The 23,875-nt window shown below is 41.7% G+C and overlaps 1 protein-coding gene across 1 annotated transcript in view; it reads right to left on the bottom strand.

Moving 5' to 3' along the window:
- The window catches only part of adcy8 (adenylate cyclase 8 (brain)), a 108,858-nt gene that overhangs the window by 61,644 nt on the left and 23,339 nt on the right, over window positions 1-23,875 (bottom strand). The window contains exons 6-7 of the mRNA XM_060824370.1: window positions 18,089-18,247; window positions 17,672-17,942 (exon numbers count right to left, since the gene is read on the bottom strand). Coding sequence (XP_060680353.1) covers window positions 17,672-17,942; window positions 18,089-18,247 — 430 coding nt within the window. The remainder of the gene's footprint in view (window positions 1-17,671; window positions 17,943-18,088; window positions 18,248-23,875) is intronic.

Raw genomic sequence — 23,875 nt, 5'->3', positions numbered from 1 at the left:
TTGCGGATGACACCAAAATTGGAGGTGTAGTGGACAGAGAAGAGGGTTACTTCAGATTACAATAGGATCATGACCAGATGGGCCAATGGGCTGAGCAGTGGCAGATGGAGTTTAATTCTGATAAATGCGAAGTGCTGCATTTTGGGAAAGCAAATCTTAGCAGGACTTATACACTTAATGGTAAGGTCCTACAGAGTGTTGCTGAACAAAGAAACCTTGGAGTGCAGGTTCATACCTCCTTGAAAGTGGAGTCGCAGGTACATAGGATAGTGAAGAAGGCATTTGGTATGCTTTCCTTTATTGGTCAGAGTATTGAGTCCAGGAATTGGGAGGCTATGTTTCAGCTGTACAAAGCATTGGTTAGGCCACTGTTGGAATATTGCGTGCAATTCTGGTCTCATTCCTATTGGAAAGATGTTGTGAAACTTGAAAGAGTTCAGAAAAGATTTACAAGGGTGTTGCCAGGGTTGGAGGATTTGAGCCACAGGGAGAGGCTGAACAGGCTGGGGTTGTTTTCCCTGGAGTGTCGGAGGCTGAGGGGTGACCTTATAGAGGTTTACAAAATTATGAGGGGCATGGATAGGATAAATAAACAAAGTCTTTTCCAAGGGGTCGGGGAGTCCAGAACTAGAGGGCATAGTTTTAAGGTAAGAGGGGAAGTATATAGAAGAGACCTAAGGGGCAACTTTTTCACGCTGAGAGTGGTATGTGTATGGAATGAACTGCCAGAAGATGTGGTAGAGGCTGGTACAAATCGCAACATTTAAGAGGCATTTGGATGGGTTTACGAATAGGAAGGTTTTGGAGAGATATGGGCCGGGTGCTGGCAGGTGGGACTAGATTGGATTGGGATATTTGGTCGGCATGGACAGGTTGGACCGAAGGGTCTGTTTCTGTGCTGTACATCTCTATGACTCTATGACTCTATATTATTTACATATAATGACTTCTAACATAATGTAATGTCTTTATAACCATGCAAAGATATGGTTTACATTAATACTTCTGCTATCAGTTTCAGTTAATTTCAATAAACAACAATTTCAATGTTAATTATTATTAAGGACTCAGATGTTTATGATGTAATCAACAATTAAATATGGAAAGTAATTTCTCAAATACCTGAAAATTTAATTTAATAAACAATTAATTATTACTATTAGACAATTTAGTTATGAAATTCAAGTGATTAATATTAATTAATGATCTTCTTTAATACACGGTTAAATTTAACTGATTTGTTAAAAGTATAAACAGATTGAGAATGTAATTTAATTTCTTCCCCCTGTCCTGCTTCCTGAGACAGCCTGGACCTTGCTTGAGATTGATGACAGTTTTCTACCAATTAGGTCCTGACAGAAACTGACAGTTTGAGTATTCTGATATCCGGATGGTTCATCATAGAGTCACAGAAACAGACCCTTTGGACCAACCAATCCACGTCGACCATAATCCCAAACTCACTTTGCCTGCATCTGGCCCTATCCCTCCAAACCTCCCCTAATGGTGGCTCAGTGGCTAGCACTGCTACCTCACAGCACCAGGGTCCCAGGTTCAATTCCAGCCTGGGGTGACGGTGGGTGGAGTTTGCATATTCTCCCTGTGTTTGCATGGGTTTCCTCCTACAGGTTTGGTGAATTGGCTGTGCTAAATTACCCATAGTGTTCAGGGATGTGTAGGCTAGGTGCATTAGTCAAGGATAATAGGGTAGGGGAATGAGTCTGGATGGGTTACTCTTTAGAGGGTCAGTGTGGACTTGATGGGCCTGTTTCCACACTGTAGGGATTCTTTGATACATGTACTTATCCAAATGCCTTTTAAACGTTGTAACCATACCCATCTCCTGAGCAATTTATGCTAGGTCACATCACTGGGCCTTTGGAAATTCATGGCCCTATTGCTTTGGACAATTCATAGAAAATAGCTTCTTGTGGGTTACCAGGTGGATAAGTAATGCCAAATCTAGGCAGAATTCAAGCAAACACTTAACATCTTTAAGATGAAGAGAGGGTTGGACTTACCAGAAACAGAATGAATCTAAGCAAAAAAAAAGCGACTTTAGCATTTGAAATGACTGATTCCAGATAATAAAGAATTCATAGGGGCTGTGGTTTGCAACTCCAAAACAGGACTGAGTGGTGACCCCGTCTTCATTTCCATCTAACTCCATTTCAGGCAGTACAGGAAATGTTGCAGAGGGAAACTCAAAACTCCACTGATCAACAGAGAAGCAGCTTCCCCTCAGCTCCCCTTTCAGCATTCCCAAAACACTGTTCCCTCCATGATATCCTGGTTCATTTCTCAATCATACCAAATATCCATCTGTGGTCCCTTCCTTGCAATGCAAGAAACGCAACACCCGTCCTTTTACCTCCTCTGTCCTCAGAGTTACCTGCTCCTATAGTGATTCCAGTTGAGGTTATTAACAGCGCAACCAAGAATCACCGCATGAGGCTGATGTAAGATTTGACAATCTCCTCAATTGTACAAAGTAGTTACAATGCTATTTCAACTGTCAAGAGTCAAGTTAAACCTGATGTGATTGCATAAGATCAAAGCAGTACAACAACTCTGTGCAAGCAGACAGGATCCTGCATGATACTGAAACATGAGAATGATATTCTAGTTTCCAATGACAGCACAGTGGATGTCCAGATTTCCAGATGTGAAGTGAGAGTGGCAGCTCTCGCTTAATCAAAGCAGCATTCAACTAAGCATGGCATCAAGGAACCAGAGCAAAACTAGAGTCAATGGGGATCAGGAGCAAGCTCTCCATTGGTTGAAGTCATACCTGGCATAAGAAGATGGTCATGATTGTTGGAGGTCAGCCATGTCATCTCCAGGACATCTCAGGGAGGTGTCCCAGGCCCAACCATCTTCAGCTGCTTCATCAATGACCTTCTCTCCATCATAGGGTCAGAGGTGGGGGTGTTCACTGATGATTGCACAATGTTCAGCACCATTGGTGATTCAAAAGAATAACAGAATAAAAGAGAAGTACAGGACAGGAACAGACCCTTCAGCCTCCAAGCCTGTGCCAAACATCATGCCCTAAGTAAACTGAAAAACAAATCTTCTGCCCTTATTCAGCCAAACTGTCTGGTTCCACCACCTCTTTTAGCAGTGCTTTTCAGGCTCCCACCACCCTCTGCTTGAAAATCTTCCTTTGCACATCTCCCTTAAACTTTCCCCCTCTCATCTTGAACCTGTGCCCCCGTGTAATTGAAACTTCAAACCTGGGAAAAAGCCTCTGACTATCCATGCTATCCATGCCTCTAATAATTGTTTAGACTTCTATCAGGGGGTCTCCTCACAGCCAGTGTAAACAATCCTAGTCTTCTTAACCTTTTCACATAGTCAATGCCCTCTAGACCAGGCAATATCCTGGTGAACCTTCTCTGCACTCTCTCCAAAGCTTCCATGTTCTTCTGGTAGTGTGGCCACCAAAATTGCACATAATACTCCAGATGCGGCCTAACTCCTTCAATACTGAAATGGTCCATGCCCAAATGCAACAAGATCTAGACAATAACCAGGTTTGGGCTGACAAGTGACAAGTAACCTTCACGCCACATGAATGCCAGGCAATGACCATCTCCAATCAGAGATGCCAACCTAACCACTGTGCCTTGACATTCAATGGTGTTACCATCACTGAATCCTTGCTATCGACATCCTGGGGTTACCATTAACCAGAAACTGAACTGGCATCATTGTACAAATAAAGTGGCTACAAGAACAGGTTAGAGGCTAGGAATCCTGCATTAAGTTACTAATCTCCTAACTCCTCAAAGCCTGTCCATCATCTATAAGTCACAAGTCATGAGTTTGATGGAATAGTCCACACTTGCCTGGACAGATGCAGCTCCAACAATACTTAACAAGCTTCAGATGATTCAGGATAAAGCAGCCCACTTGATAGGCAGCACATCCACAAACATTCACTTCCTCCACCACTGATATTCTGTTACAGCAGTGTGCACTATCTACAGAATGCACTGCCGAAATTTGCCAAGGATCGTCAGGCAGCACCTTCCAAACCCATGGCCATTTCCATCCAGAAGGACAAGGGTAGCAGATACATAACAGCACCACCAGATGGAAGTTCCTCTCCATGCCACTCAGCATCCTGATTTGGAAATGTATTGCCATTCCTTCATTGTCACTGAGTCAAAATCCTGGAATTTCCTCCCTCACGGCATTGTGGATCAATGCACATCACATGGCCTGCAATGCTTCAAGAAGACAGCTCCCACCACCTTCTCAAGAGCAACTAGGGATGGGCAGGAAATGCTGAGCCAGCCAGTGATACCCATGTCCTATGAGTGAATTAAAAAAAAATTCTCTGATTTTGCCTGGCTTTTTCAGGATACTGTCAGCAACAGTCGAAGATTAAAGCCATCTCACAATGCCTTTTCGTCCAGAATGCTATGTAACAACAAATGTATTCCTGACGGTCCCAGCAAAAAAAATCTTTCAGTGCAAGGGACAGTGTCTGCAAAGCTTTTCGTTAATAATTTGCAGTCCTGTGTGAGTCTTATGAAGCTGTGAACTCTGCATTCCTCCAGATGATTTCATTCATCTCTTTCTCCTAATCTTCAGAAAATGATCTAATAAGTTCAAAATATTTCTGAGTAATCTTGTAAGGATCTGAGTGATGTTGGTTATGGGGAGAGTTGTGGCAGAATTAGACGAGAAGTTTGGCAAGGTCTATCTCAATGTTGAGATCATCTAGTCCCATTTTTTTATGCTTTTGCTAGGCAGCTGTGAGTTGCCAATTAAGGGGATTATTGCTTGTTAAACTCCTTGACAACAGCCCAACCCATTAGTATTTTTGAGGTTCGTAGTTCACTAAACTTGCCAACCAAGCTAGACATCGAGAAACATGAAATGGAAATCAGAGCAATTACCTGCCAGATTCGACTCATTGTTGCTTCAGAAATTGCCTCAGACCAAAGTGCAACCTGGGGCGCAATCCACGATTCCAGGTGCACACATCATCCCTCCACTGACACTGGGGCATGGTATCAGACAACCAGTCATGATCACCCTCTCAAATCGACTGCCAGTGTGCTCTGGAAGAAAAGGGCTACTTTGCTGGGCACATTGGCAACTAGAGTTGAAAGGCTGCAGTGTGGACACTTTGCCCAGAGGCACAGATGATAGCACATGGACTGCACTAAGCTGCATCCCTAGGCAACTTGCTCACACTCTTAGTGTTCAGTCACTTAACATGGCTGAGTAGGGGATCAGATATGTACATTAAGGTAGGGTTGGAGTTTTGGAGGGAACAGAGTGTGACCACACCAGGCACAGTCACTTCATAAATCAGGGATTGACCAGGAAAGGCGGATGGTTGTAGGTGCAAGTGGATGCATGAAGCCCATGAAGTTTACAGCATAGGCTAGTAGGAAAGAATTGTGGACATTTGAGGTCTTAACAACATGTTCAGGCTGAGACTGGAAGCCAGTGGGAGCAGATCACGCACAGTTGCCTTCCTTGGTGAGAGGTATTTCCTGGTGAAGCCCCAAGAGCTCAAAGTCTCTCTGTGATGGAGTCTCTTGCTCCTACCCTCCTTACCTTTAATCTGCTCTCTCTGGAATTGTCCAACCTCTCTTCCCAACTTCAGTTTGGTGCAAAGAATGGGAGAAGCATCTTCATGCTCATTAAGATCCTTGGGACTGCAAAGTAAAACACTCCAGCAATCTGGTAAGGGAGATGAGATTGCAACAGTGGAATTAAACCCACCTCCTCCTTCCCATCTGCAACATTAAGATCCAGCATAAAGACTATCTCTTCACACCTCCCTCAAGCTATCTATCTCTGAACATTCTTGTGTTTTCCACCACCGTCAGTGAGAAGATTTCCTTGAAGTTGCACGCTGTTCTGATTTAGACACTGTCATTCTTTCATTATTGTTCAGTAAATGTCCTGGAATTCCTTAACTAAAATTAATGGCAACATCACCACTACAAGAGACTAGAGTTCAATAAGACTCACACTACATTTGGAGAGTAGTCCTTGGAAGTGTTGATTGTTATGTGCGGAAGTACTGACATTAAAGATGTTGTCTGAAAGCACTAAGAATTAGAATCTGGCAGAAATCAGAATGGAATGTTCCAGAGTTCTAAAACGTCGGGATAGATGTAATGGTATGTGGGGCCACTGGGTGTCCAGGGGAGCAGGTTTTCAGGATGACGGTTTTGTACGGAGCTTGGTGACAGCATGAAGATGTAGATATTTGGTGTCAGGATGAGGGCAATGGGAGGTGGAGAGAGAAGACGTAGCTACTCAGCTGGGAGAGTCAAGTTGTTGCAGCAGGTTTTTGCAAACTCAGTTGTGACTGAAGTAGACCTGCATTAATTAATTTACTAATGCGCAGCTGTGCAGATTTTAAAAGTTTAAGATGTTCTAGTCTGGTCACATGGTCATGGGAGAATCATACAGGAAGTTAACCAGCAGGATTAGATCTGTTCGGAGCTTGGGCAAGTAATGCCATAGCACTTTGTGAGTGATGAGTAAGAAATGGAAGAACTTAGAGGTTATGCTTGAAGAACACAATGGCTAGTGGGTAAACAACAGATGGCAATCACCAGCCAGCCTCAGAACACCACTATGATATCTGTGAGGGAGGAAAGTCCATCCAAGATTTAAATAACAAATCTTGGAACAATGTAAATTCATTGGTGCATAGGAGTTGCTTCATGTTCAGGAGTTTGATGACATGAAACGTAGGTTTATTGGGTCATTGAGTAGGGAAGCCAGTTGTCCTTCCAGAGCTCTCTGTAGAGCAAACCAGCCAGTTCTATTCCTATGGTTCCATCTCCATAGCCCAGCAAACATAATTTGCTCAACTGTATATCCAATTTCCTTTTAAAATCATTTGACCTCTCCACTCCAACATCTTCCTGATGGCAAGTTCCAAGCCATTGCTACTCACTGCACAATAAATTTCTTCCTCATATTCAACCTTTGTTGAAATACTTAAATTAATATCTACCAGTACTTATACCATAAGCTTTACATTGTTTACCCCATCCAATTCTCTTGCACATAACTATCAAATCTCTCAACAATTCCAGCTCCTTCACCTTAACCTTGAAATTAAAGACCCCATCTGAAAATGTGTTGCTGGTTAAAGCACAGCAGGTTAGGCAGCATCCAAGGAATAGGAAATTCGACGTTTCGGGCATAAGCCCAAGACCCCATCTCAGGTACCAGCCTGAAACCTCCTCTGTACCCTCTCAAGAACATTCCCATCCTGTCTAAAGTTGGTGATCAGAATTAGATGCAATATTTTTGTTGTCCCCTAATCAGAATTTTACAAAGGTTCGAGGTTACAGATGTCTTGCTTAAGTAGGGAAGAGGATTATCTCAGAGTACTACGGGACTTTAATCAGATGGGCCAGTGATCCGAGTAATTTAATGGATAGAGTTTAATTTAGATAAATGCGAGGTGTTGCATTTTGGTAAGGCAAACCAGGAAGGATTTATAGTTACTGGTAGGGCCCTGAGGTGTGTTGCCAAAATGCAACACCTTGCATTTATTTAAATTAAATTCCATCTGTTCCTTGAAAGTGGACTCGCAGGTAGACAAGTTAGTGAAGAAGGCATTTGGTATCTTTGCCTTCATTGGTCCGTGCATTGAGTATAGGAGTTGGGTTGTCATGTTGCAGCTGTACAGAACATTGATGAGGCCACTTTCAGAATACTGTGTTCAATTCTGGTCACCCTCCTATAGGAAGGATGCTGTTAAACTCGAAAAGCTGCAAAAAATCAAGGATGTTGCTGAGACTGGAGGGTTTAAGCAACAGGGAGAGGCTAAATAGGCTTAGGCTTTTTTCCCCGGAGCATTGGAGGCTGAGGGGTGACCTTATAAAGGTTTATAAAATCCTGAGGGGCATGGAGAGGGGGAAGAGCCAAGATATTTTCCCTAGGGTGGGCCAGTCCTAAACTACAGGATATAGCTTTAAGGTGAGAGGGGAAAGTTTGAAAAGGACCTGAGGGGCAACTTTTCCATGCAGAGAGTGGTGCTTGGTATGGAATAAGCTGCCAAAGAAAGTTGTCAAGACTGGTATAATCACGACATTTAAAAGGCAACTGGATGGGTATATGAAGAGGAAGGGTTTGGAGGGATATGAGCCAAATGCTGGTAAATGGGAGTAGGTCAGACTGGGATGTCTGGTCAGTGCAAACGAGTTGGATTGAAGGGTCTGTTTCCATGCTGTATGACTCAATGTAAGCAATGCCTCAATTTCTGAAGCCGAATATCCTTTCTTAACCATGCTCTCAATATCTAATTTAGAGTGATGCTGGAAAAGCACTGCAGGTCAGGCAGCATCCGAGCAGTAGAAAAATTGATGTTTCGGGCAAAAGCCCTTCATCAGGCTCCTTGGCTGCTGCCTGGTCTGCTGTGCTTTTCCAGCACTATTCTAATCTAGACTCTGGTTTCCAGCATCTGCAGTCTTTGTTTTTACCATGCTCTCAATATGTCCTGCTGGCACCCAAAGCCTAAGCACATGGTCTGTCCTATGTTCCTTTAGCCCTGGACTCATTTTAGAATTCTGCCATTAAGTCCATATTGCCTCTCCCTATCCCTTCATTAAGATGTATCATCACACACTTCTCTGCATTCAATTCTGTCTGCCATCCCTGCCCATTCTGCCAGTTTATCAGTTGATTTGCATCGTCTTCCTTTTTGGTCACATCTTCCAGTTTGGTATCATCAGGAAATGTTTGAATTGTATTCCATGTATATATTTCTTATACAAATAAAAAGAAAAGCTGTGATTCTAGCACTGATATTTAACAAATATCAACATCTACTATCCTTCAGGCTATAAAGCAATCATTCACAACAAACTTGGTGTCCTTTTTCTAAAGCCACGTTTCTGTTACCTGCTGTCACTGGCCCTTGTTTACCTTCAGTCTCAGGTTGGTTAGCAAGCTCCTTCATCAGCCTTTTATGTGGTTCTTCATCAAACACTTTCTTAAAATCATATCTGCACCATATATTAGCTTTTCCTAATTCACTGAAACTACTCTAGGTTGATTGTTTCTCTGTCCATTGTTTTAAAACTTTACAAAACACTGATTTCAAACTGATCAGCCTGTGGTTATTCATGAAATCCTTACACTTTTTACTTAAATATTTGCCACCCTTTGTCGATCCTCTGAAAACTCCCCCACATATCTAGAGCAAGATTGGAAGATTATGGCAAGCTGTTCTGTTTCCCCCTAGTTCTCCCTCCATTAGCCATCTGGATCAGGTGGTCCACTTGGCTCACCTTATTTCCCAACACCACATCCAGCAATATCTTCTTCCTGGTGCCATGAATCAAGGAGGTTCTTCCCCCAAACACATTTCAGAAATTCCTCCCCGTCCTTACAATTGACTCTAACATTATACCAATCAATATTTGGGTCATTAAACATCCCGAATCACCACTATGTATTTTGGACACATCTGTGATTTCCCCACAGATTTATTCCTTAAACTTTCATTATTTGGAGGCTGGGAGAATAACCACAACAGTGTGCTCATCTCCATTTTGCATTTGAACTCTCATCCAATGGATTTTGTTCCTTTCCCCCGCCAGGAGATTCTCTTTTTCCAACATGACAATGTTTTCCCTAATTAATACATCTGAACCACGTTCCTTTTAGCCTTCCTTATCTTTCCAGAACACTTTGAATCTTTGAAATTAAGTTTTCAGTCCTTACTACTTTCAAACCATGTTCCTAAGTTGTGTATCATATTTCCCCTTGGATATTTGTAACTGTAGTTCAACACACCACATCATACTTTGTGTTTTCACACATGCATTGTAAACTGGTCTTTATGTTCTCCATAGTCCTTGTTAAGCTATTTCAATATAATCCTTTGCCATTCCTATAAAAAATTCTACTTCTTTTATTCCATTTGTATGTATTCTGCAGGAATATGTTTCAGAATTTCTCTACAGGTTTGCACAGAATGCCTGAGATTCACTGTTAAAAGATGATTGCTGATGAAGGACCTTGCTGTGGCTGTGTTTATTTTTGATGTACACAGATGCCTCATGAACCGTGGGCAGTTGCACATATGAGGCCCTGAAGCAACACAATAGAAGGCCAAACGTCCTGGGCAAACAATACATGTAGGTGGGTCACATGAAAAAACAAATGAGATGGACCATGTCCAGTGGAACATGAACCAATGAAACACTGATCACATGTGTCAGAGTCCAACAGTGATCAACCCATGATCGATCACCCAAGATCAATCCAGGAACAATGGATCAGGCATGAGGATTGTTACTGAGCAGTCAACTGTGAACGCAGGCTAGAAACCCTAATTCAAAGCATTGTTGAGAGCAAAATCTTCAAAAGGACTTTCTGGAAAGTGATTGGTTCAAATCTGATTGCAGCCAACTGGCCTGTAGTCAAGCCTTGTCTGATTAACTGGGTAAAAACAATGAATCTGGAAACCAGATTCTGGATCAGTGGTGCTGGAAGAGCACAGCAGTTCAGGCAGCATCCAAGAAGCAATGAAATCGACGTTTCGGGCAAAAGCCCTTCATCAGGAATAAGGGCAGAGAGCCTGAAACGTGGAGAGATAAGCTAGAGGAGGGTGGGGGTGGGGAGAAAGTAGCATAGAGTATAATAGGTGAGTGGGGGAGGGGATGAAGGTGATAGGTCAGGGAGGACAGGGTGGAGTGGATAGATGGAAAAGGAAAAAGGCAGGTAGGACAAGTCTGGACAAGTCATGGGGACAGTGCTGAGCTGGAAGTTTGGAACTAGTGTGAGGTGGAGGAAGGGGAAATAAGGAAACTGTTGAAGTCCACATTGATGCGCTAGAGTTGAAGTGTTCTGAGGCAGAAGATGAGGCGTTCTTCCTCCAGGCGTCTGGTAGTGAGGGGGCGGCGGTGAAGGAGGCCCAGGACCTCCATGTCCTCAGCAGAGTGGGAGGGGGAGTTGAAATGTTGGGAAATTGCATGCTTTAGCCAATTATAAAGTACAGCTGTAAAATTGTTGGATTTATGTTGAATTTGTTACAGTTGTGACTCTCAATCTCCAAGACTTTACAAGTCCATGTCACTGCCAATTTAATTTACATTCTCCCCATCGACGCTCGTGGAACCTGCCACAAACGCATTGGTCTCAGTCCTTTTCAGGTGACTACTTTCTCTGAATACTTGTCTCCTGCCTCAGAGCCATTTCCAGTCCTAAGGCCTTCCTCCTGCACCATGTTTAAAACTGTGTGCACTGATCCTCCCCTATCCTTCCAATTCCACACACTAGATCGGGGTGTTACAGCACTGTCACTGGCTGGAAAGAGCAATCAATTACTGTATGGTATGTTCAGATAGTAAGCCGTTACCATTCTTAATGTGAATGTAAGAATTTATAATAATAAATTATGGTAGAAAATGTGTAGTGGTAAGAAATGTCTATACACTAGATTTTTAGAAAACAAATAGTTAAAAAACAAATCTCAATTTATCAAATTATCCTGGGAACTGGAGAATGACTGTAATGCTTTACTTTATTCTTTCCTGTTCCAGTGGCATCAAGGTAATTAAAACTGCTCATAATTATACGCAATTACAACTATGGTCAATTAGACGTCAGTAAATTCGATACAAATTTTAGGGCTCTTATGGTATAATGGTAGTGTTCCTACCTCTGAGCCAGGGGAGCTGAGTTTAAGTTTGACCTGTTCCCAGATGTGTTATAACATCCCTTAACAGGTTGATTAAAAATACCTTGTGTATAAATTTTAGGTTCCAGGTCAACGGCTCTTTTTTTGTTTTACAAAGATAGTTTTCTGAATCTAACAAGATGGAGATGTTTTCCTTCTTTATTCTTTTTCATGTAGATGTGGGTGTCACTGCTAAAGCCAGCATGTTTTGCCTATTCTTAGTTGCCCTTGAACTGAACAATGTGCTAGGCATTTTCAGATGGCAATTAAGAATCAGTCTCATTGCTTTGTTTCTGGGGTCACATGTAGGTCAGACCAGTAAGGACAACAGGATTTCTTCCCAAAAACACATCAGTGCACCAGATGGGTTTTTACAGCAATTGATGATGGTTTCATGGTCATTGTGTTTTCAATTCAAGACTCCACTAAATTAATTTAAATTTCGCTGCTTAACTACAAATCACAGTTGATGAAACTTGCCTTACCTAAATACACTGCAACACAAAGCGGAAAAAAAAATGCTTATTTTGGAATAAAAATCTTGGTCTGGATCTGATTTGTTTTGGATAAGTATAAGTTTCATCAAGCATTTGGTGGGATTTTCACACAAAGCCAAGTGTGATCCCTCACAAAGTCTTGGCAAACTCACCTCAGCAACTAATTACATCGCCCCTGCTGTGGAGCCCCTCGCCTAATTCTAGTCCCAGCTTACTACTCACATTCCCAGAACAACTTGCCACTCAAAAAAGATATCTGATAAAATGCCAGCATCCCTGGCACCCATTCTTAGTTCAAAAAGCTGATGTATGTCTGAATGAGCAGTGACATTCTGAAGCTGCCCCCCTTGGTAATGCATATTCAGTCAGAGATAAGGGAAATGATGTCATGATTCTCCAATAAGGTCCCAAAGATGCTGCTGGATGGGATGGTGCTCAGGAGGGACATGACTTTCCCAAACTACCAGCAGACCCTGACAGCCTGGCCCCAGGTCTCCACTCAGTTCAGCGCACACTCCATCGTCCAGAGGAATGGCCAGCAGAGTCACTGCTGCCTGCAACATCCTCCCTCACTCGCTCACATTTCCCCTCCCTCCAACCTCCTGCACCACTAATCCTCTCCACTGCCTACTCACTCGTACAGGACAACTTGCCACTTTTCGACTACATGCACCTCAGCATTATAAGCCATGCTGCTCACTTCTATCACACTCGGTCCCTCTTGTTCTCCCATTCCAGGACAAAACAGTCCATGACAGGGGGTAAAGAGTCAGGCTGGCGAGAGAGGTGCCAAGACACTAGACTTCTCCCTCATTGGGAGGGAGCTAACACTGATAGAAAAATGCACAAGCATCAGTTTATGCATCTGAGGACATCTTATCTGGGACTGTCCAGATAGGTGACTCAAGGGGTGAAGTCTGGGGGGTATGCTGGTATTGATCCGTCAGCTCTGCCAAGAGCAACTAGGTAGAAAGGGGTAATTTGCATTGCTAACGAGGGATTTCCGTCACAAATTTCACCGCAGTCCATTTCACAGAGACCCCTATAAGATTCTGTGGATTGCATCAAAGAATGGTTCCAGCACAGCCCATTGTGTTGGCTCTCTGCAGCAACAATTCATCTCCTGCCATTTCCGTCTCTTTTCCCTGTAGTCCTCAAAATGGCTTTTCGTTTGAGATATTGGTCCAGATAATCTGACAGATGGAGAGTAGTGGTAGCAAGTGTAGAGTGGAGTCAGGCCATGCAGAAGCCTTCACACTGCTGGCTTCATGAGAACTGCCCCAGGAAATCAAGGTTCCCAAGTGTAATTCCCCTGTGATTGGAAATCTCAGAAAAAGTCCAGAGAATCCACTGATCCTGATTCATTTAAGATGAACTGTTACCAGAAAAAGTGACGGCTTAGAATTTTCCTCCCTCCCCGGGCAACTATTGACACTCCCAGCTACCTATCCTAGCATCACCAAGACGTAGGCCCAGCTGAATCAGCCCTGTTATTGACTTCTCTCTCACCTCCCTCTTTTACTTGATCCCACTAGAACCAACACTAACTCTCCCCATAGTCTTAACCCACCCTTCCCCACACTCCTAACCTGCTCACAACCAACCCCAAGCATTCATACCTGACATTCTCCCCCTAACTCTAGCTTTAAGCCTCACTTGGCATTCTACCCATTTCCAACTCCACCTACTTCACCCATCTGACATCTTTCCTTGTCTCCATTTTAACTCACCTTTCCTTAATCACTGTCAAAGTGGCTTCAGGGTATTTAACTCCTAAAATATGACAGTGAAAAAGGGGATTGTTTCATCTTCAATATTACTCCCTGGTTTTTCCTGATGGATACATTTGGGGCAGGCCAAATTTGGAATCTTGGCTGGAAAACTCACCAACAGTTAAGTGCCAAATGTTTAATCTGTTCTGACAGTAATCAGATTACCTGGGCCAATTATAAAGCAGCATTCTTCAGCAAATAAGAAAGTCCATTTCGAGCCCAATTTGCCTTTCTATGGCAGGTAATCTGGAAGATAATTACTATCTCTTCCTTAAGAGGATTCCAGGAACTGAATCTAAACCTTAACCTCTTCACATAAAAGTGAATGCACTTCATTTTTTGCAAATGTGCTTGACTGGACATATTCCAGTTATCAGGAATAAAATACTTGATTTCCATCTGCAATATCACCTGAGGAAAACTGATTTATAGTCTGTCAACAAGATAATCAATCATGTCTCCAAAAATGCATAGGTTATACAGAAAATTGAAGGGAACACTAACACAGACAAACAGGTTGGTCTGGGTGAGGAAGAATGTTAAAATTCACAAAACAAAACTGAATCTAACGCACATTAAATGCCTGAACCTTCAGTTCTAACAGAGGAAGAATGAGGTTAAGTTGCTTGGTGATGTATCGATTGTTCAGAGGTGAGCCCCATATTTTAACATTTCAATGGTGCTTTTTCTTTTCAAGTTTTAAATGTAATTCTCTTTACGTGGACTTCAGGAAACATGAGAGCTAGAGATGGATGAGGATTGATCGATGCAAGAATAAATGGTCTGTATACCACTGCTTATGAACAAGGAAGACCTGGAGTGCTACCTCTCCGTTCACCAAAGTAATCTACTGGCACCCTGGCTTTGCCTTTCTGATCCCATCCCTGTGAGCTCACCATCACCTTCTCATGAGCAACTATGAAAGGTCAATAAATGCTGCATCCTCATTCTGTGAATAAATAAAAGAATTCTAACCAATCCTTCCCCCTTCCTCCTTTGAATTCCTGGATGTGGACTCCAAATCTTCCTGATCTCCCCTCCAATCTCTAGCTTCTGATTTCTCTAGTATGCTGCAATAGTGTCTAATCTCACAATTCCATCATCTCCACCCCAAGTAACCACTGAGAAAACTGGCTTCTGCACTCCCCCACCAACATCACCATCTGATCTCCATTAAGACTCAAGGGGGTTTTCCATCCCCTTCTCCCCAATACATGGTGAAACATTACACCATAAACCTGCTTCCAGACAGTAGGAGAAAATGGGACAAACACAGCGATGTAGAACTGTACAGCAAGGAAACAGACCCTTCAGCACAACTCGTCCATGCCGACCAGATATCCCAACCCAATCTAGTCCCATTTGCCGGCACGTGGCCTGTAACCCTCTAAACCCTTCCTATTCATATACCCATCCAGATGCCTTTTAAATGCTGTAATTGTATCAACCTCCAACACTCATTCCATACACCTACCACTCTCTGCATGAAAAAGTTGCTCCTTAGATCCCTTTCCTCTCTCACCCTAAACCTATGCCCTCTAGTTCTGGACTCCCCCACTCTAGGGAAAAGACCTTGTCTATTTAATCTATCCATGCCCCATATGATATTATAAACCTCTATAAGGTCAGCCCTCAGCTTTGACGCTCCAGGGAAAACAGCCCCAGCCTGTTCAGCCTTTCCCTATAGCTCAAACCCTCCAACACTGGCAATATCCTTGTAAATCTTTTCTGAACTCTTTCAAGTTTCACAACATCCTTCCGATAGGAAGGAGACCAGAATTGCATGCAATATTCCAACAGTGGCCTAACCAATGTCCTGTACAGCCACAATATGACCTCCCAACTCCTATACTCAATACTCTGACCAATAAAGGAAAGCAAACCAAATGCCTTCTTCACTATCCTATCTACCTGTGACTCCATTTTCAAAGAACTATAAACCTGCACTCCAAGGTCTCTTTGTTCAGCAGCACTCCCCAGAACCTTACTATTAAGTGTATAAGTCCTGCTCTGATTTGCTTTTCCAAAATGCAGCATCTTGCATTTATCTAAATTAAGCTCCATCTGCCACTCCTCAGCCCATTGAAATGGACAGGACCCAACACATTGACCCATCCAGCTTGTCTTCACAACTACAATGCCTTATGCAACATAGCTACTCCACACCAGACCTCTCAAGTGCCATGAAATAAGGCACACAAAGAGAAACTGCTTTGCTCAGTTAAGGCAGGTGAGAACCTGAAAGCATTGTGATCTACTGAGGAAACTACCATGGTCTCACACTGACATCCAATCTCCCAACAAAATAGGTCTCAGATCGCATCTTTACTCTATACCCTTCCTCTATTTGTGGTCTCTGTCATCCTTTGCTCTCTTATTTCCATTCCAGACAACCTTTGTTGAAGGCCTCCTAACATACAGTCTCTTAATTTTGGTGTTTACAATCAGAACTGAAACTTATTAATCAGATCCTATTGCTGAATTGAGCAGAATGAGGAAATCTGCTTTTTCATACAGCATGAATGAAAATCTGCTATTCCTGCACCACCAACACCACCGAGTCTCACCTTCTCCTGCTCCACCCCTTTCTGTAAGTACTGAAGTCATCTTTTCCAACGATGAAATGGAAAATAAAGTGACTAATCTGGAAATTCAGTTAAATCCTTTACTGTTTTGTTATCTCTCTAATTACAACACTGTTGTATAATATTTCCATAAAAAGAAAAAATATTTTTTATTGGTTAATCATTATGAAACTCTGTAAACTTTGGTCTCATCTCTTTCTACATTATTGTGGTATTGGAAGGCTTTCCACAATAAGTAGTGAAAATTGAGCTTGCACATGTAGTTAAAGTCCCAAAGTCATAGAGGTGCCCCAGTACAGGTGTCCCCAGTCAAACACTACATCACAAATGTGCTTCCAAACAATAGGAGAGAATGATACAAACATACGTGATAATATGGACAGGACTAGACAAGTTGACCTATCCAGCTTGTTCTCAACTACATTGCTATGAGCATCACAACATAGTTACTCCACACCAGGCCACAATGTAATCAAATGTAAATACACAAAGACAAACTGCTTCCCTAAGTTAAGCCAGATGATAACCCAAAAGCATCGTGATCTACTGAGAAAACCTGGTGTTGGTGATGTGTTACCATAGCTGAAAATTGTGTTGCTGTAAAAGCGCAGCAGGTCAGGCAGCATCTAAGGAGCAGGAGAATCAATGTTTTGGGCATAAGCCCTTCTTTTTCAGCTCTGAACTCCAGTATCTGCAGTCCTCACTTTCCCCGATGTGTTACCATAGTCTGAACACACCAAAGGGGCTGCTCTCTTATGGGAGAGAAAGCGACTGGTGGTGATTTAACCTGAGGGTCACCAGATCTCAGGCGAGGGAAAAGGTTGAGAAGGAGAATCCTTTGTAGTAATCCCAAACCAGAAGTGAGAATTTAACCCATGCTGTTGGCATCCCACTGCTCTGTAAACCAACAATCCAGCCAACTGAGCTAAACTGATTCCCACTGAGAAAACTATTATTTTGTAATTGTATCAACTATTATACATGTGCAAGACTTCAAGCATACAATTTTAGAAAATGAATGCATGATGAAGGCAGGATTTCATGATCATTTCTAATGATCAGTAAAAAGCTCCCTTAAATGATTTACATTAATTCGAGCAACCGAGAAGGTACATCAGATAAAAGCTGTCTTACGTTCTGTTTTCCAACAATATTATCAAATGGAAGTTCAGGACTCCAGGAACCTTCAGTAAATGTTGTGGCACTGTTTCTACTGTCAGGAGGTGTACTGGATTCTTTCATAATGTCTTCAGGCAAAGTCAACAGGCTTTCTTCTGGTTGCTTGATCAGGTACGATTCAATATTGTGTTTTCTCAGAAACTCATTTCTCTCTTTCCCATGCCCTTCTTCAACCTCATAATCATTATTTAGACAATCCAGTGTTGCTTTAGAAATGTGAATCCTCCTGCAAACAAACAGATGATCGGAGATACAATCAGTTCCCTCCAAGGAACTATCCCTCCCACAAGTGTTTATAACAAGAGCGTTTTAAATTTATTATTCAAAGAAGAATAAATTGCTTATGCCTTGTATAAAGGTCATGATATCTACCCAGGGATTCCACCAGACTCCAGTTTGTTTGCAATATCAACATCCCAGGACCAGACATCAAATTGCCATTTCCGAAGCCCAAGCACTCCACAAAGCACTGATCCAGAGTGTATTCCTATACGCATATCAATCTCATGTTTTGTGTGGACTCTCACATATCTAGCCACAAAAATGAGATAAAAATTACTGAAGTTTTCAAACATTAAGACAAGCAAACTACTATATTCTTAAAATTGTAAGGCAAATACAAATGGATAATAGCTTCAATAAAACAGTGATGTAAAATCTTTAAGTGGTGATACTCAACAAAATAATACCATCACATATATATTAACAATCACATTTTAGTTAAGGGTCAGTTTTCCATTTGTGCACTCCTGTTTTAAAGTAACTGCCTGCACAATTAGCAGATAATGCAACTTTTAATCTCTCTTCATGGATGCTGCCTAATGCTCTGTTGTCTATTTCCAGCATTTTCTTTTTAATTTCAGATTTCCAGCATTCACAGCATTGTGCTTTTCCTTTCACTGTTAGTTATTTAAAGCTGAGACATTTATAAAATTTGCTTAATTAGTTCAATTAAAAATATTTGCTGCAGAAAAATTATAGTATTTTTATCAACAATTTAGTGCCTTCTTCACTGTTACTGATATCTTAAAGGCTGGACATTTCCAGAAAGCACACGCTCATAAATTGAGTTTGAAGGCACAAGAGGGATTTTGAACTGGCAAATCATTACAATAAAACACATTATAACCCAGTTGCATGTGACACTTAAAGTACAATGGTGACATTTTGTTGTGTTTAAGTGCCAGTCATTTCTCAAGAGAGTACTGTTAAATGTCAAAAAGTGAATCTTAGTCATAGAGTCATAGAGATGTACAGCACGGAAACAGACCCTTTAATCCAACTTGTCCATGGCCGACCAGATATCCCAATCTAATCTAGCCCCACTTGCCAGCACCCAGCCCATATCCCTCCAAACCCTTCCTATTCATATACAATATTCATATACCAGATGCCTTTTAAATGTTGTAATTGTACCAGCCTTCATCACTTCCTCTGGCAGCTCATTCCATACACACACCACTCTCTGTATGAAAAAGTTGCCCATTAGGTCTCTTTTATACCTTTCCCCTCTCACCCTAAATCTATGCCCTCTGATTATGGAAAACACCTTGTTTATTTACCCTATCCATGGCCCTTTATGATTTTATAAACCTCTATTAGGTCACTCCTCAGCATCTGATGCTCTAGGGAAAACAGCCCCAGCCTATTCAGCCTCTCCATATAGCTCAAATCCTCCAATCCTGGCAACATCCTTGTAAATCGATCTTATGATCAGTTCTTGAGACAACTGTCTTCACCTAACCTAATGGCCACAGGTCTTCTCTTTACCTAATCTTTAAAATCCAAGTATTAAAATAAGATATCACACATTGACGCTTACGTGTTATTTTTAATATTAAAACCGTTCATGAAGAAGAAAAATAGACCCAGTGTGCTATAACTTGGCATTAATTAAACATTGGAGTCACTAACCCATGTGGATTCTGAAGGCAGGCAAGGAGTAATGTTGGTGCTGCCACCACTTTGTTATGAAGTAGCAGGGGGTTCAGTGGCCACAGAGCTGCTGGCTGTATTTGTGCTCCAGAGGGGGCTGCATTGTAATGTACGAACATGTGGTATAGTCAGCCTTGTGCTCTTAACAACAGTCTGTTCCTTTTAAAGCCATTGAGTACTATGGCTACAAATTATAATGTGTACATATGAAAACCAGAACAGAGAGACTTTTCAGTGTAACAGATGTAACAGCCGAGGTATTATTTTTGGGAGTGGACAGAAGGAGACAAGCTACTGTTCCTTGAGGGTTGGGAGGCCAATTTGGAGCACTTTCAGCTTGGATGGCAAGTAGAGGTTCAAGACAGTCTCTTCACCTGGATCTGAGGAATTGGCTGGAGTGCCACATGGTACATTAATCTCACTTGGACAAAGTCAGTGAATCCATCTTCATCCTTTTACACCAACGTCTTATGTTTCACAACGTAGCACAACCCATTACTCACGCATCAGTACTCGCTGGTACTCAGTAGTCAGGCATGTTCCTGTCCTGTACCCCTTGTGAACCTCCTCGCGCCCTTACATCCTGTGATCTGAGGTATGAGTGAGCCGTTATTGGTGTGACCATGAGCATCTCTTGCTTCCCACTTTTCTCATACCAACTTCAGGTTTTCTATTTTCCATTGCAGCAGCCTCAGCAGAATGCGAGAGAATAGCAGCATAAAACTGACAAGCAGGCCCCCTCACTTGGTGTAATATTTTCAGAGTAAAAAGTGAGGTCTGCAGATACTGGAGATCAGAGCTGAAAATGTGTTGCTGGTTAAAGCACAGCAGGTTAGGCAGCATCCAAGGAACAGGAAATTCGACGTTTCGGGCCAGAGCTCTTCATCAGGAATATTTTCAGACACTGCATAACTACCTTTCAGGCTAGTGAGTAGAATGTGCACATTGTAAACGATTCGGGCCTGAGTGGGTGCAGCCCTATTAGGGCTAGTAGACATATTATCAGCTAGTTTATCAGATGGTGAGGTCAATGAACATTTCCACCACAGAGGACTCAGATAAGGGTTTCTGAGTGTGGCCACAGACAGAAAGGTCTAAGTCTGAAATGTTTTGTGTAAATAACCATGATCAGTCATGATAGGCAAGGAGATCCTCAGCAATGTCTTGGCCACTCAGACACTATCTGCCCCAGGGTTGGCTCCAGCACTAACAAGCCTCACTGCCAAGTAAGCTCCCTCTACCCGGGCTGCAGAACCCGGGACAACTCTCCGTGGAAAAAGCCCTTTTGAGGGCTCTTTGGTGACACGGTGAACATTTTGCGCTATATAAATGTATGTTTGGATGAATATGTTTTGTATTGTGCTCTATTTGTTTGTTTGTGCCTCTGTATAGCCCTGATTGGTACAGTACCATACATAAAGTCATGCCACAGAATGGAACATGGATCAAAGTCTGTATCGAGAGCCTACTGCAGTATGTGATAGCAAGACAAACAAGGTGTATATGGGGCAATGGGTTCTGCTGGCACCATTGCCTATCTTGATCAAAACATCAATGTTCTTTCCCCAGACTCTGAATGGATAAGTGTCGATTAAATAGTCAGTGGGATCTGTTTGGGTACGTGTACAGTATACAGGGAGCTAATGCATTAGAGCTGTCAGGAATAAGAGATCTCAGTGTCTGTCTCCTGTGCAATGTGTCGGGTCTGTGTGGAATTCATGGAATAGATCCACAGAATTATACACTTTAAAAAGGCCTTTCAGCCCATCAACTCTGCACCATCAAAAAAAGGTATTTAAATGTACACTCGTTTCACTTTACAGCACCTGACACATCGCCGTGAATGTTTTGACAATTCATGGGTCCAGCCAAATTATTTTTAAAGATTCCTAACTCAACTACCCTCTCAGGCAGTGCTTTCCAGGTTCCCACTACCCTCTGGATGAAAAAACTTCTTCTAAAATCCCCTCTAAATCTCTGCCTTTTATCTTATAGCAATACCCTTCAATTAAGGGGAAAGGCAGCTTTCACTCCACTCTATCATTAACCCTTGTATTCCTACATGCCCTCAATCCGGTCTCCTCACAGTATTTCTATTTCTAAAGAAAACAACCAGAGTTTGTCTAGGCTCCTTTCAGACCTAAACTGCTCCATCCCAAGCAACATCCTGGTGAATCTCCTCTGCACCTCGTTCAGCGCAATCACATCTAGACTGCTCTGCTTCAGTTAGGTGGAAGGATGAGTCAAAAGCAAATCATAGTTTAAAGCTTGGCAAATTGATTTGAATTAGCAGTAATTTTTGCCTGTTCTACTGATACATTTATGAACGTCCCATTGTGAACAGGAGCATTGTTCACAGCCTCACTCTAAAAGCTCAAACAAAAGTTTGCATTTCCAGATTATTCAATGTTATTTCATGGTAGATCTGAAATAGTTCCCAAAACCAAGACTTCTTGTTCTGTATTTCCAGCAAACCTGTGCTGGATCTGCTAATGATGTGGACAGGCTTGGGTTGGGAGTATAGAAAGGTGGCCATGCCCAGTGACTCCTATTAATTTTATCAGCCTCCTTAAAATTTCTGCTACATTCAAGAATAATGCATTTATAGAAATAAAATTCTTACAATGCTAAAAAATTGGACTTGCATAGCATTAAAATTTACACCAATATTCAAAATTACACTGCAATTTTAGAAAGAGATATATAATATATAATCCATGATAACAAGTTGGGGATCTTGCCATTTTTACTTGCATCTCCAATAAAGCTTTACAAAATTGTGAGATAAGTGAACAGAGATTCTATGATGAATGATATTGGTCTAGACATAAATATTGTCTAGAATATTAAAGGAACACATCTGATTTTTGTCAAATAGTATCATTTTATGCCAACTATGGGAGTAAATGGGACTTTCTTTAACATGTTATACCAAAAGCCACCACCTCTCAATCTGAGATTTAGGGTAATAAAGTAAACCCACACAATACAGTTGTGGCTCAGTTGGTGAAACTGTCTTCTTTCAATTAGAAGGTTATGGCTGACATAATGTTTTTAAAAAAAAGGAGTAAGTGAGGACTGCAGCTGCTGGAGAGTCAGAGTTGAAAAGTGTGGCTCTGGAAAGGTACAGCAGATCAGGCAGCATCCGAGGAGCAGGAGACTTGAGGTTTCAGGCAGAAGCCCTTCATTGGGAACGTGAATTTAAAAACGTAATTTTTTTAAAAACTCAACCTGCTCAGCCACATTAGGACATATCTGCAATGCAAGGTAGGACCAGAACACAGCCTTTCTTGCCCAGAGGTAGCAACAAGAGAACTATGACATGAGACTCTAGTTTACACTCTCAGGTTTCTAGCGTGGCCCTTGAATTCCCTAATCTTCTAACTTGGAAGCTAAAGCATTACCACTGAGGTGACACTGATACATTTTAATAGATCCATTGCAAGTATAGTTAACTGGGAGGTGAGCAAAACAGATGTTTTATTAATTAAATATGTTGGCGGGTTAAATAAGTATCACCAATTGTCTTGCATAATTTACAAATGCCATTAATCCACAAGTAGCATGCTCTAGTTGCAAATTGAAAACCAATATTTGTACCAATACACAAATTTTATTGACTACACATTTAACCACTACATTTTATTATTCTAATTGTAAGGAGTCAAAATATTAATGTCCAGTCCAGTTAAATATAAGGAACATTTAAATCCCCAGGAAAATCAATATTTAGTGTGTTTATTCATTTCAGTAATAATCATTATTAAATGCTTTAAATGCATTACAAACAGGAAAGTCTTGCGTTTCTAGCACTAATCATGACTTCAGGATTTTTCCTGCTAAAAAGCCATTGAGATCATTGTGAACTTTAGCCACTGTTGCAATATAGAGAATACAGCAACAATTTTTTTAAAAATTGCAAAATTCCACAGACATCAATATGATAATAACCTGATAATATTGTTTTTCTGTGATGCTGACTGAGGGTTAAAAATTGGCAAGAGACAACGTTCTTCGAAATGGTTCTTTAAAATGGAATTGCTTACAACCACTGATAGGACAGTAGGATTTAATATCTCATCTGAAAGCAGCATCTCTAACAGCTCAGCACTCCCTCAGTGTGAAAGAGGAATTTCAATTCTTATGATTTGTGCTCAAGTACTGGAGAAGCCCTTAAACCCATAATGTTTTAACTGAGACGTACAGTTTCATCAGTTGAGCCAC

The sequence above is a fragment of the Hemiscyllium ocellatum genome, chromosome 4, assembly GCF_020745735.1.
Source record: "Hemiscyllium ocellatum isolate sHemOce1 chromosome 4, sHemOce1.pat.X.cur, whole genome shotgun sequence".
NCBI lineage: Eukaryota > Metazoa > Chordata > Chondrichthyes > Orectolobiformes > Hemiscylliidae > Hemiscyllium > Hemiscyllium ocellatum.
This window is presented reverse-complemented; position numbering and strand designations above follow the sequence as displayed.